The sequence below is a fragment of the Artemia franciscana genome, chromosome 3 (genome assembly GCF_032884065.1).
Source record: "Artemia franciscana chromosome 3, ASM3288406v1, whole genome shotgun sequence".
Taxonomy (NCBI): domain Eukaryota; kingdom Metazoa; phylum Arthropoda; class Branchiopoda; order Anostraca; family Artemiidae; genus Artemia; species Artemia franciscana.
In genome coordinates, this window is record NC_088865.1 from 31,194,196 (window position 1) to 31,209,696 (window position 15,501).

General features: G+C 34.2%; 1 protein-coding gene across 4 annotated transcripts in view; it reads left to right on the plus strand.

The window, feature by feature from the left end:
* Positions 1-15,054, plus strand: part of LOC136025151 (tumor protein p53-inducible protein 11-like) — a 129,541-nt gene extending 114,487 nt beyond the window's left edge. For all 4 annotated transcript variants that reach the window (XR_010617020.1, XM_065700904.1, XM_065700907.1 and 1 more), the window contains one exon: positions 12,656-15,054. Coding sequence is in view for 3 of the 4 variants with exons in the window: in XM_065700904.1 (XP_065556976.1) it covers positions 12,656-12,939 (284 nt within the window). In the remaining variant the exon portion in view is untranslated. The remainder of the gene's footprint in view (positions 1-12,655) is intronic.
* The last annotated feature ends 447 nt before the right edge of the window (positions 15,055-15,501 follow it).

Below are 15,501 nucleotides of genomic sequence, written 5' to 3' on the forward strand. Positions count from 1 at the left end.
AATTCTCAGCATTGATGCAAAGAGGGTTATTTTAGACAGCTGGACCGTGAGTTTAAATTTGTTTTCTTTTGCTATTCTCTTTGATTTTCAAAGGTCTGAAAATATAAGAGAGCTAGATTGAAGAATTATTTTAAAATAAAAGAGGGAAAGCATGGTACCTGTGCAGTAAGGAGGAGCATCATAAATTTGGAGATATTTTCATTATCAAGCTACAAGTTAGATGAACATACCACTCGAAATCTTTTTTTATACTCTTTCAAAATGTAACCGTCGTTTTACTCAGAAATTAAACGGGCTATTTAAGATGATTACATAAAAAAAACTAGTTTTTTTAACTGAAAGTAAGGAGCGACATTAAAACTTAAAACGAACAGAAATTACTCCGTATATGAAATGGGTTGTCCCCTCCGCAATCCCTCGCTCTTTACGCTAAAGTTTTTAATTGTTCTAAAAGGCAGAATTGTGGCAAAGAGTCAAACTTTAGCGTAAAGAGCGAGGGATTGCGGAGGGGACAACCCATTTCATATACGGAGTAATTTCTGTTCGTTTTAAGTTTTAATGTCGCTCCTTACTTTCAGTTAAAAAAAACTAGTTTTTTTTATGTAATTTCTGAACGTTTTTGAATTAATGCATGTTTGATTTTGGATCTCCACACATAAATTATTAAAATGAAATTTGCATATTAATTCCTTTTTTGGCTAAATGGCTTTCTCTTAGTTTTGATCAGAAGATTTTGAGAAATAAGGGATAGGGAAGGAGGCCTAGTTGCCATGCAATTTTTTTCGGTTACATAAAAAGGCAACTATAAATTTTAATTTTTAACGAATTTTTATTCGTAACTTAAGAATTAACTTGCGTAACAAACTTTTATATTCTTTAGTTTTTATTATGTATATGAGGGGGTTTGTACCCTCGTTAATACCTCGTTCTTTACACTAAATCGTAAGTTTTATCCCAATTCTTTTAGAATGACCCCTGAATCAGAAAGGCCGAAAGGCCGTAGAATAAATAACTGAAATTACTAAAAATACTATAGCATAAGGAGCGAGGTATTTATCTCCTCCTAAATACCTCACTCTTTACGCTAAAGTATTTTTAGAGCCCCTCATATGCGTAATAATCTCTGTTCGTTTTAAGTTTCAATGCTACTCTTTACTTTCAATTGAAAAAACTTTTCCATGTTTATTTTTTCATTGTTTTTTTTATAGTAATTTTAGAAAATTCTGCGCCCTTTTCATTGAATTTCTGTTCCCTCATGACATATTTCTCCAAGGCAAGATCCTCCCACATAGCCTCCTCCCCTCAACCCCACCCCCAAAACCAAAAAAAAAATCCCCGGAAAACGACTATACACTTGCCAATAACCATTATTATATGTAAACACTGGTCGAAGTTTGTAACTTGCAACCCCTCCCCCAGGGAGTGTGGCGGAGTAAGTCATTCCCAAAGACATAGTTATTATGGTTTTTGACTACGCGGAACAAAATGGCTATCTCAAAATTTTGATCTGTTGACTTTGGAGAAAAAATGAGCGTGGGAGGCGTTTGTGCCCTCCAATTTTTTTGGTCACTTAAAAAGGGCACTAGAACTTTTCATTTCCGTTAGAATGAGCCCTCTTGCAACATTCTAAGACCACTTGGTCGATACGATGACCCCTGGGAAAAAAAACAAACAAATAAACACGCACCCGTGATTTGTCTTCTGGCAAAAAATACGAAATTCCACATTTTTGTAGATAGGAGCTTGAAAATTTTGCTATAGGGTTCTCTGATACGCCGAATGCGATGGTGTGATTTTCGTTAAGATTCTGTGACTTTTAGGGGGTGTTTTCCCCTATTTTCTAAAATAAGGCAAATTTTTCCAGGCTCGTAACTTTTGATGACAAAGACTAAATTTGATGAAACTCATATATTTAAAATCAGCATGAAAATCTGATTCTTTTGATGTATATTTTAGCATCAAAATTTCGTTTTTTAGAGTTTCGTTTACTATTGAGCCGGGTCGCTCCTTACTACAGTTCGTTACCACGAACTGTTTGATACCTGTTCTTATTTTCTGCAGTTTAGTTTCAGTCTCATTTTCTTTCACTCTAGGTTTTGGGCATAATATATTAATCTTAAATAAATAATTATTGAATGAATGACAGATTAAAGGGTACTTATATATTTTGTTGCCAACACTCAAGTATATGCTGTGTAAAACTCGAGAACAAACTGGTTTTATTTGTCTGTATTAAGAAACAATTAGCTTACACTCAGTGGAAAACAAGTGGCAGGTCACAGAATACATTTGAATTATATAATTTGGGCTATATATTTGCACATTGATTAGAATTGGGGGTAAAGCTTGGTTAGTTTAGGTCAGGCTACCGCCCCCTTCCCTCTAATGTGCAAATATATAGCCTTAATTTGTTTCTGAAGTATTATATTTTCATCATGTTTTTCGATTTTTCATTAGGATTAACCTATCTTCACTTCTTGAGTGTTGGCCGTACAATACATAAGCACTAATTAAAGAAATTTATCTTTTTGCACGGAATCTTCACAAATTAAAATTTGTTGAATTTTGCTTACTTTGGTACGTAAAAATTACGTATTTTTCTTCTTTCCTTGAGAATTTTATTTTAATATAACTTTTTATCTTCAAATGTATTCCCCTCCTCGTTCTCCGCTCACAATTGCTATTCTAGTGCCCTCCCCCATGCAATATTTTTGGCAAGCGTCCATCCTTGACTGAGTGATACAAACGCAGTCTAGGATCTGTTTACGGTCTAGGAAAGTTGTTAAGTAAGTGACTGAAATTTACAAAATAGATGTTCTGCTCAAATTAGGGTACTGAATTTTTTTTTAAATACCTAGGCCTACCTCCACAGCTTCTAATGCTTGAGCAATTATTAACCCTGCATGAAGACTAATCCTGAAATAAAAAGAATAGAATTTTCAAAAAAAAGTGTTAGAATTGGATTTGCTATTTAAAACTTTTCCTTAATATAATCTTCTTACCGTAAAAATTGCAGTCCCTCCCCTCTGCCTCACTTAATGAGACAAAATTGAGTTATAGATTATATTTGAATTCGGGAATAGTTGATTAAAACAGAAGTAACCACAAAACATGATTCATAAGAAATTGTACCTTTTTAGCCGAGAGTAAAAATTTGGTTAGTATTTCTAGACTGTTCTTCTAAAGTTTAAATTATTTTCATACTTTTTTTTTTACAAACGGTTGGCCTTTATTTCTTAATCTGCTACATGATATCTGTGTTTGAAGATTGATCAAACATTTTGTGATAATGAACTGTAAGTAACTCTACCCAACAGGAACCAAACTCGAAAAAAGAGCAACTACAAAACAAAAAAGAGCTGTTTTCGTTTTTGATATTTTTTTTTTTTTTACCAGGTGATGTGTTTCTTCTGAAATATCTCTTCTCGTGAGATGTATGTATATGTATCTCATCTCTTCTGCAAGAAGAGATGTATCTCTTCTCACGCTGCTGCTTTTTAAAACTTGGCCATACTAAAAGCTCATTGAGTTTCAATGTCATTATGTGGAAATTTACTTTTAAGTTGTTGTTATCTTTCGTCCTTGAGGACAAGTTTTTACTTACTCCACTTCTCTTCAACTGAAAGGGAATATTTGTCCAAATCTTGCATAAATAGCCAAATTATCTTAAAACTATTTATTTGTCAGTTCAAAGAATCTTATAAGGGCGGGTAGCTATCAAGGTGTACATACATTTAAAGCAGGTAATGGCCAGGGGCGTAATTTGCTATGGGGGAGGGCGGCAACTGCCGTACCTCGGTCCCCCTCACCTCAGACCCTAGCTTGCCTCCCCCAGATTTAGTGCCTCAGTGTCTTCCAAAATCTTGTCAAAACTAAGATAAACCTGCATAATTCAAGCATCAACAGAATCAGGTCAGTTTTTTAGTATACATTTACCTTTATAGTACTTGAAGTTACTGTTATACAGTACTATGAAGCACCTTTATAGTACTTTAAATTACTATGTAGTACCTTTATGGTACCAAATGGCTCATTTTTTAGTTTTACTGTCATTTTCACTTGATTTGGGAAAATTGGTTCCAACTTTGTCCCTCCCCCCACCGAATTTTGAAGATTTTACTCCCCCTGGTAATGGGAAAGCTCGAATGTGGAATATTACTAGCCTAAAACAGCCAAACTACAATGTAGCAGCCATTCTCTGTTTGTTTTGGGATCAGATTAGGGTAAAACTAATATCACGGCTTCATAATGCGTGTGACTGCCAGGCTGCCAATCAATATTGTTCTTGCAGAAAATCAAATGATGGTTTTTATAGTTGTAGTACAGTGATCAATGAGGATCAAGCATGCAATTGGGTATGCTCTTTTTTATAATACCAGTATGAATGGAGCGTACAACTCTATCCATAAAGCTACAGCAGTAAGCTGTATACAGTATACTTTAGACTTTGAATTCTATACTCCATAACTCCACACTGCTAGCAGTATTAGAGTAAACATATTTTACCTGAAATTGCTCTTGCCAGCAATAGGATGAAACTGTATTCACCGGTCAGTGAAGATTGTGTGCTGACTTATCAGGTGAGTCCCAAAATGATCGACAGGGCTTGTTGCACCATTCCTTGTCAACTATTGATTTGAATGACTCAGTACTGGCAGAAGAGACTGTTTGCTGTTCTGATGAGTTCCATAGATTCACCATCCGATTAGAAAAAAATTTACTATGTAACCTTGAGTTGGCACGGTTCTTGAAAGGTTTTTGATCACGTCCTCTTGTCCTTGAAGAGACATCTTGTTGAAGGACATTTGGGATAAGTTCTTAATGTTATTAGCAGCTTGAATGCCATGATACAGTACTTTTGATAAAAAGGTACATATAGAATTATGTAGTTATATTTGTGGCTCGTATATCGCATGCCACTGACTTAGATTACATTGTTAATTGTGATTCAGAAAACTACTGATATTTCTAACCGCAAGCTATACTAAGCTACATTTGTTCCTTTCTGCAAATTGTACATATAAAAATACTTTCCGCTCAAAGGAAAGCTTGCACTACCTTGCACTTCTTTGTTACAAAGTGAAGAGCTAGAATTGTTATTAATAGTTTACCATCGTAAGCAACGCTTAGAATCTTCCGTATTCGTCATGAGCTCTACTTCTTGCCTATGCATCCCATTCTTTCTCCCTGAATAAATAAATTCTATGTAACCTAAATTCATGTTGGAGATGAGTTGATTCTTTGTTGTAAAAGTGAAGAACTAGAATTTTGTTGTAATACTATGGGTTGAATTTCGGTCTTTACATGTTTGCAGCAATTGCTGCAATCATGATAGTTTTCCTTCCTAAACAAGACTTATAATTTTTCTTATTCATCATGAGTCCTACTCCCATCCTATGTACCTAGGTACACCATTCTTCTTACTTGAATGGATGATTTCTACGTCATCTAACTTCACGTTGTCTAATCCAAAGACACGAGGTTTTTAAACTTCTAACAAGTCTAGCTCGAAACTTCTGAATTTTCAAACAGTTCGTGGTAACGAACTGTAGTAAGGAGCGACCCGGCACAATAGTAACCAAAACTCTAAAAAATGGAATTTTGGTACCAATAGCTACATCAAAAGAATCGCATTTTAGTGCTGGTTTTAAATATATAAGTTTCATCAAGTTTAGTCTTACCCATCAAAAGTTACGAGCCTGAGAAAATTGGCGTTATTTTAGAAAATAGGGGGAAACACCCCCTAAAAGTCATAGAATCTTAACGAAAATCACACCATCAGATTCAGCGTATCAGAGAACCCTACTGTAGAAGTTTCAAGCTCCTATCTATAAAAATGTGAAATTTTATAATTTTTGCCAGAAGGCAGATCACGGATGTGTGTTTATTTTTTTTTTATTTTTTTTTTTTTCCAGGGGTGATCGTATCGACCCAGTTGTCCTAGAATGTTGCGAGAGGGCTCATTCTAACGGAAATGAAAAGTTCTAGTGCCCTTTTTAAGTGACCAAAAAAATTGGAGGGCACCTAGGCCCCCTCCCACGCTAATTATTTTCTCAAAGTCAACGGATCAAAATTCTGAGATAACCATTTTATTCAGCGTAGTCGAAAAACCTTATAACTATGTCTTTGGGGACGACTTACTCCCCCACAGTCCCTGTGGGAGGGGTTACAAGTTCAAAACTTTGACCAGTGCTTACATATAGTAATGGTTATTGGGAATTGTACAGGCGTTTTCAGGAGGATTTTTTTGGTTGGAGGCAGGGGTTGAGAAGAGGGGGATATGCTGGGGGAACTTTCCATCGAAAAATTTGTCATGGGGGAAGAAAATTTCCATGAAGGGAGCGCAGGATTTACTAGCATTACTTAAAAAAAAAACAATGAAAAAATAAATATGAAAAAGTTTTTTTTTCAGCTGGAAGTAAGCAGCAGCATTAAAACTTAAAACGAACAGAAATTTTTTCCCATATGAGGGGCTCACCTCCTCCTAATACCTCGCTCTTTACGCTAAAGTATTTTTAGTAATTTCAACTATTTATTCTGCGGCTTTTGTGATTCAGGGGTCATTCTTAATGAATTGGGACAAAAATTAAGCTTTAGTGTAAAGAGCGAGGTACTGACGAGGGGGCGAACCCCCTCATATCTATCTATCTTCTATATATATAAAAACTAGCTGTTGGGGTGGCGCTTCGTGCCCCCCAAGCCCCCCCGCGCGCGTAAGTCGTTACGCGCCATATTAGTTACACGCCATTGTAGTTGTGTCCCTGTGTCCCACCTGTGAATATAGATATATATATATATATATATATATATATATATATATATATATATATATATATATATATATATATATATATATATATATATATATACTACGTAAAACTTGCGAATATACGACATTCCTGGCTGTCCCATTGTCTGTGCATATAAATAGATTGTCAGGTTTACCGACTCTTGGACATGCAACATATAATTGTCCATGGGAAAAACAATCTGTATTCAGATATATACCTCATTATTCTAATGATTGCCCTTGAGCTTTGCTGATGGTGATTGCTAATCGAACCTGTGCCCCCCGGCGTCCCCGTTGTAGTTGTAGCTGTCAACAAGAGTCGACGTCCTGCTCAAGCAATCATAAGCCTATTATCTCAGACTCATTATATATTCATATCTGTAAATATTTTACTACAGCAGGGAGGAAATTAATAATAAGTAAAATAACAAGGAAGAGGATTTTCTGCCCCCCAAATGCTCAAAGGATCACAAAGTAGCAAAGAAAACAAAATCGAGAAGAAATGCCCATTAATCATAATGCAGTCCCATGCAGTGTCCTTTATTAAGCTATCTTTTCCTCGAGAGGTGCAGCTCCTCAAGTTGACACTATGGTGCTGTTTCCAGCCATGATTGAGAAAAGCTCTCAAAAGGTCCACCCTGACGATGGGGCAGTGGATTCAGGCTATAAAGACGGAGGAAGAAGCTCCTGACTGAGTAGCTTTTAATCGTTTGACAAATGAAAAACAGCGAAGCTATTAAGCATTTTGCTTAAATATTTTCTCTCCATGGTTTGCGCCATTTTACAAGTGACCATTTTCGTTGTTTTAATATGATAATACCAAAGCAGTTGAAAGTTATATGGTTTAAAATTGCAAATAGTTTCAAACAGCGAAATTTGAAATTGAAAACTTTATAAACAAACCGAGATTATTAGTCTAATATGTTTGTACTCCAGTTCAATTCACTCTAGTATTTCCAGTGCACGTAAGTACATGGATGTGGTATATTCTTGACTATACGATAGTATGGTCACGTCAATGAACTGCTAGTGACCCCATAAAGAATGTTCTGGTGGAAATTTCTAAAGAACCATTGAGAAAAAAGTTCGATAATTATGTATCTTATACTGTAGCTTGCCACTATCCACAACACCTCCTTTTAGAATCTTAGAAGCCTAAATTATAACTTTTAGATACGTTATTAATGAAAAAAACATCAAAAGCAATTATTTCGTTTGTTGTCACATGTCACATTTTGGTATTTCAGAGATCTGTTTATTTGGAAAGGGTAATTCTAATATAACGAGCTATGTTTATCTGCATTGACTTTGAGATGACACAGAGGGGAATTGGGCCTTTTTTATTGAATTATAACCTATGATTACGATATTGATCTAAGTTTCCAATTTCTTCCTTTATTTCCCTTTGTATTTCCGTGAACAATAACACCCCACTAACTTCTGAATGCAAAAGAAAATTGGATATATTAAAGAAACCGTGCGTCAACAAAAAATATTGTATGCACCATCTCACACAGATACACAAACAAAAATACGGTGAGCATTTTTACTAATGACTCATGTCACGTAGAAAAATCAACCAGCTTGTAACGTACAAAAAATCCTTTAATTAATTTTATCAAAAGGTTAAATAATTCCCTGAGACAGAATAGGTTATGTTGATTTACTAATGCTCAAGCACACTTATCAGTTATTTAATAGACACTACAGTTTCGATCGCGAATGATGTGAGCATGACACAAGAAACTGGTCAAGCACCTTCTTTATACCACACAATTAGCTTTGGTTTGGTTCCAAAATAAATTGTAGCTATATTTTATTTAAGTATTTAGTTTGTATTTTGGTTTGATTTGGTTGATGCAAACAAATTAGGGCTATATATTTGCACATTAGGTGGGGAAGGGGGGGGGGTGTAAAGCATAGAATATATTAAATACAGTAATGGTTAGTTTAAATATTTAATATATGTTATGCTTCGCCCCCCCCCCCTAATGCGCAAATATATAGCCCAAATTTGTTTCTAAACTATTATATATTCATCATATTTTGTTTCGTTTCATTAGCATTAATCGAACTTCACTTCCCGAGTGTCTATTATATAACCTATAAGTACCTTCTCAAGTAGTCTGAATGATTTTGTGCCTCGCTTTAATCGGGATAATGTCAAGCACTAAATATATTAAACGCAAAACCTTGTTTGGGTAGGTCGTCTTGCTGTAGAGGAATAGACCTAGGAGGATGATACTTTTTGTCTAGAGAAAAACTGCATATTTTTCAAGAAAAAAAGACCTTAACCAGCAGAAAAATAAATTAACCTAAGGACGAGTATTTCGTGGCCGCTGCGTGTCCACCTTGTATGATGGGAAAACCTTCTTCGTTTTTAATTTTGGCCTGTATATTGCGGGGAACTATAAGGGGGAAAATTTATTTTCTGAAATTTATTTATAAACTCTTCTAGCCCATTCGGCGGTCAGCTGATTTTTGTTTGGCCTCAGATGGGCAACCAAAAGCAGTCTATAGTCCTCCATCCGTAAAACGTTACCTAGCCATTTTAATCTTTCTTTCATTATAACTCTAGAAAGTTGGGCTGAAACACATTTTTTGTATAGCTTATTGTTTGACATACAGACAGTCCTAAAAGTGCCTCAAATTGTCCAAAGACAATCATTCTGGAAAACAAACAATCCTCTATAAGCCTTTCGAAACGCCCATGCTTCAAAGTTATGATTCACCACTATGTAATTTTTGCAAAAACTCTTGGTTCTTAAATTCACTATTCCTCTATGGAAAAACATATTCTTGATGTAAGTACAGTAGCTTTGGTGAAAAACCAATTCAAATTGTCCAAATAATGGCTGGCAAAGCAAATCTTACTTATTTTCACTAGTTTTTAGTAAGCACTAATTTACGCAAAACACAAATAAAAGAAGAATCGTGTCTAAAAAAAAATTGTAGCTGTAAGGTCGACATGTCGGGTAATAGCTTGAGAAAGAACAACTTCTCGATCTGTGGATGAAACTAAATAAAAAAACAAGTTTTTTTAACTGAAAGTAAGGAGCGACATTAAAACTTAAAACGAACAGAAATTATAATTAAGGGACTGTTCCCTCCTCAACGTCCCGCTCTTTACGCTAAAGTTTGACTCTTTGTCTCAAATTTACCTTTTAAAACAGTAAAAGTTAAAAGAGTATGCTAAAGTTTTTTTTATTATTTTTAAAAGGTAGAGCTGTGAGAAAGAGTCCAACTTTAGCATAAAGAGTGGGGCGTCGATGAGAGGACAACCCCTTTCATATACAGAATAATTTCTGTTTGTTTAAGTTTTAATGTTGCAAAATCCTTTAAAGTAAAGGATTTTGCTAGTGTGGGTGTGTTTGTTTTTTTCTTAAATCTGAGCAACAAAAAGTTTGTTTACGAGGGAGAAAAGTTGTACTGTGTTGCAACAAGATTATTATATAGAGCTGAGCAACAAAAAGTTTTTTTTTTCGTGGGAGAAAAGTTGTACTGTGTTGCAACAAGATTATTATATAGAGCTGAGCAACAAAAAGTTTTTTTTTCCGTGGGAGAAAAGTTGTACTGTGTTGCAACAAGATTATTATATAGAGCTGAGCAACAAAAAGTTTTTTTTTCGTGGGAGAAAAGTTGTACTGTGTTGCAACAAGATTATTATATAGAGCTGAGCAACAAAAAGTTTTTTTTTCGTGGGAGAAAAGTTGTACTGTGTTGCAACAAGATTATTATATAGAGCTGAGCAACAAAAAGTTTTTTTTTCGTGGGAGAAAAGTTGTACTGTGTTGCAACAAGATTATTATATAGAGCTGAGCAACAAAAAGTTTTTTTTTCGTGGGAGAAAAGTTGTACTGTGTTGCAACAAGATTATTATATAGAGCTGAGCAACAAAAAGTTTTTTTTTCGTGGGAGAAAAGTTGTACTGTGTTGCAACAAGATTATTATATAGAGCTGAGCAACAAAAAGTTTTTTTTTCGTGGGAGAAAAGTTGTACTGTGTTGCAACAAGATTATTATATAGAGCTGAGCAACAAAAAGTTTTTTTTTCGTGGGAGAAAAGTTGTATTGTGTTGCAACAAGATTATTATATAGAGCTGAGCAACAAAAAGTTTTTTTTTTCGTGGGAGAAAAGTTGTACTGTGTTGCAACAAGATAGAGCTTGTCACTTATTGTCACCACTTGTTTGATCACTCTCCTTCTTTTACCAGTGAAAAAATAATATGTCTTGTTTTGTGGATGCAATTACATCAAATTCATTTGAAGGAAATTGATACTTTTGGAAAATTCATCTGATTTGCCTTTTCCCCACCTTATTGCCTCATGGACAGATCGAGAATATATTTCAACTTGATAATTTAACCAAATTGCACTAAAGCATTATGGATTCCAAATCTCCAAGGAGGGGAAAGGAAGGTAAAAGCCGAGAAGGAAGAATGTTGCTATACATTGAAATATAGCAATGCTTTTCTTTTCTTTGCTTATTCCTACTTCGCTGGTGTTTGTTGAGTGGTCTCTGTAGAATTGAGCAAAATATAGCAGTTATTTTCCTTCTTTGCTTATATCAACTCCTATGGTGTCTGTTGACTAGAGTTGTATATTACATTTATTTTCTTTGCTATATCTAGTCTCCTGGTCTCTGTGGAAATGACAAGAATAATACAATGCTCACCCTTTCTTTCCTATATTTATTCCAACAGACATCAGTAGAATAAATACAAGCAAAGAAAGTAATAATATTGCTATATTTCACTCTTGTTTGCAGACAGTGGCTTCAGTTGACGACTGTGGGGGGGATTGAAATGTTTCAATTTTTCAAAACTGGGAGGTGCAATTTTGTTGTTTTTCTTCTTTTTTTCAATGAACTACCAGAAAAATCCGTTTTTCAGTGTAAATTCAAAACAAACGTATTTTTCAACATCTAGGGAGGTGGAGACAAACCTCCCCCCCCCTATTTGGCAATACTGTTTACAGACCGATGGAGTAGATGTAACCAAGAAAACCATCGTGATACACTACTATTCTAGTTAACAGAGACCATTTTGCAAGATATAACTACAATGAAATGAAAACATAATAGTGGGTAAAACGTGTCACGTAAACAGTGAAAATCAGAGATAAATTTATATCTTGATATGTTCAAAAACAATGACTAAGTTCATCAGATATAAGTTCCTTTCATTATTTTTTTTTTCTTTAAAGCGTTTGTCCTTCTTCTTTTTCATTCTTCTTCTTCTTCTTGTTTGTTTTTTCGTTAATAAGACTTTATGGATGTGAAGCCAAAATATTCGGATTTTTTACTAGTCTGTACCTAATCTTTTCCTATTTTTTACTTTCAAGTAAAAAAACTAAAACTTTTACCTGTTGTTATACTTTCATTGTATTTTAAAAGAGAAAGCAGTGTGGTCAAAGAAACTGTGTTTAGATGGGATATAATAAAGAAAGGAAGTGTATTGCCATATTCAACTCTAGTCCACAAGTACCAGTGACATAAATATAAAACAGAAAGGAAGAGAATAGCTATATTCTGCTCTACTTCATTCAGACCAGTGGAGTGGATATAAGCAAAGAAAAGAAAAGTGTTTCATTATTCTATAATAGTCCAAAGCCACCATATATTCTACTCTTGTCAACTCAGACTACTTAGAATAGCCAAGGATTTATATAATCTTTTGAAGCTACAAATACATGTTAAGGTTTTATTTTCAAATATAAACCAATGAAAAAATAGAAATGTATGACATTCTATAAATAGCACCCTGTAAATAAAAAAAAGAACGAATAAAAAAAATTAAGGATAGTTTCTGATATCAGAATTTAAAGCATTATTATAAAGCGTATAAATATATTTCAATCCTTTTAGGTTTCTCCTTCCTCCTTTGGCGTTTCATCGAGACAACTGACAAAACAGAGGCAAGAACAACAACTGCCTCACTCGGGATCTACCATGCTCTTGTTCTTTCTGTCACCTTACTTTCGTCTAAAGACGTTAGCTTCACTATTTTAGGTGCAAGGGCGATCGCAAGTGGAATATCATTCTTGTACAATCGTCTGATGACACATGGCTCAGGTATTAAAAGGTCGCCATCTTTCAACAACGTGAACGCAAGCGGCATGCCTGAAGGGAGTGACAAGAAGGATTTATAAATCTACCTTGCTTTTCGTAATATCAAGTGTTTAAGTGCAAATTGCTTGAAGAGACTACGACTTTATTATTTTTTCTTCGAAGAAAATTCAGTTACTAACTGCTGGGATTTTTTCTGCAGTATCTCATTGACAGAGCAAGTAGAAATGATGTAGTAAAAATAGGTAACTGGGATGATCAACTTTAAGTAGTGTTTATGAGGTTCGTTTGTGTATATTCTTATCATGGGTACCAGCAAGTATTTTTCCCAGAGTGTATTAAAACGGCCTGATTTCCTTAAAAAAAACAAGTCTGTCTTTTTGGATTTTACAATGTATTTTTTGGTTAACCACTTTTTTATATATTTTCGGTCATTTAAAAGGGGATAACATTTTTTCTAACGTCCCACTACTATGTACACCAACACTTCTGAGAATTCAGTTTAAGGACTTTGTTGTTTTCTTTCCTGTGAAAATTTTGTTAGACTACCGTTGACTAATAGCTGGCAGTGCATATACAAAAATGAACATAAGGTACTCTTACACTTGCTTTGATGTTTGTTTTTTTTTCATTAAGTAGTTGTTCCCTAAATACCTGTCTAATCAATACCATGATGATACATTTTACAAACATCTAAATATAAAATATGTTAAATGTCCATTAAAATTTTGTGATTACTACGGTTTAAGCATGAGAAGTTCTTTAGCATTATTTCGTTTATTCATCCCTAATAGAATAACAACAACAAAAATATAAAAACATAGTATAAATACATTTTCTTTTCTTTATATAGCAAACAAAAGATATAACTAAGGCAAGGGGATGCTATTCTGTCAAAGAGGGGGCATGAGACTGTCGTTCTTGCATTAATTTCTAAAATGACAGCAAAGTATTGGAAATGACTATGAAACTACAATACGCCCCTCCCCCCATCCTGCTGTTGTGAAAAATAATGAAAAACAGGAAAACATCTATAGAAAGTGTTTCAGTTAGTTAAGTCTGGCTTTACTTAAACCTTTATCTCCATTATTAGTCAATATAGTCACTAGATATTTTAGTGACCATAATACAAAATTCGCAATTTTCAAAACAATATGTTTCCTTTCAGCATATAATCAGAGTATTATAGACGTTACATTGTTATATACGGTGGAACTTTTTGGAAGATACGAGTACCGTAAGGGAGGGAGCACTCGGCCATGGGCCAATTTTTAAACAAATTCGGGGGCTATAGACCCATTGCTTTTAGGGCTAGAGCACCAAACAATGGGAGGACGGCTGTTCAAACAACGGCTCGGATTGCTGTTTAACAAAAATGAGACGAAAAATTATGTCATATACATTGCCGTTCCCACAGATTTATGTGAAATGGAAACCTGATATTAAGTCTTTACAGTAAAATAATAGCATCCTTCGGTAAGAACTGAATTATTTGCTCCGTAAAGCCGCTATCAATTTCATTGCCCTTTTTTAAATGTAGTTCTTTTGTCTAGAACGATGGAATAAGGACTTGTGAAATAAATGATTGGACACCATATGTCGTTCCAGAGTTTTATTGTTGAGACTAGATTAGGATTCTCTTAAACAGTTGTAATTACAAACATATTATGTTTCAAGCAGAACAGGCGCATACAAATAAATCTGACAAATCTTTTTTTACAGATTTATCTATCTTTATACACGATTTTTAAATAATAAAACTTCTATTTTTTTTCCTTCATGATAAATAGAGTTTCGGTAAGGTTTTGTGGGAGGGGTGTGGAGATTTTAATGCTCTAACCTTGTTAGCCTGGTGTTTGGAGTCCTAGAAATCTAACCTTGGTATTTGGAATTGTAAGCTATGCCTTATTTAGTTTCTAGTTTGAAAACTGTGACGGAAAATTTCAAAACGGCGAATTCAAAACGGCAATGTATTTTATTATATTCTTGCAATATGTATTTATTATACTCTGGCTTTGTATTTATTAGGTACAAAATGTAACGTTGTTTTGGCTCCTATTTTCTTCGATAACTTTAGTTTTTAAGCATTGCATATCGTTTAAAATTAAGAAGTTTAGTTATTTTTATGCAGTGTCTGTTTGGGATCAAATAAATACTAAAATAATTTATTTTATCAATAAATTTTCCTTTAGTTCCAACTGCGTTATAGCTAGTAGAGAATTTCCGAGAAGGAGTTTTTTCGTGGAGGTAGTTTAGGTCAAATTTCAATTACCACATTTCACTTGTTGCATCTAACGTATATATTTCAAGTGATTAGGAAAGTGCCAATAGTTGCTAACTCTCTTTAGATATCATTTAGCATAGCGTGTTAATCGAAATGAAAATGATAATGTTTATTTCATCATTTTAAAAGTATCTAAGGCTCTTTCTTTCATTTTCTTGAAATTATTTGAGACTAGAAGTCAATAGTCAACCCACAAAATAAAAGGCTCCTCGCGAAATTAAACAGCACGTAAATTAAGGAGACTTGTCCATATTAAGCGAAATTATCGAATATAAAAATTAGAAAACTTTCATGCTGTCAAACATCTATTTTATGCTGACTAAACTTAAATTAAAACCTAATTAAAACTATCCAATAAAAT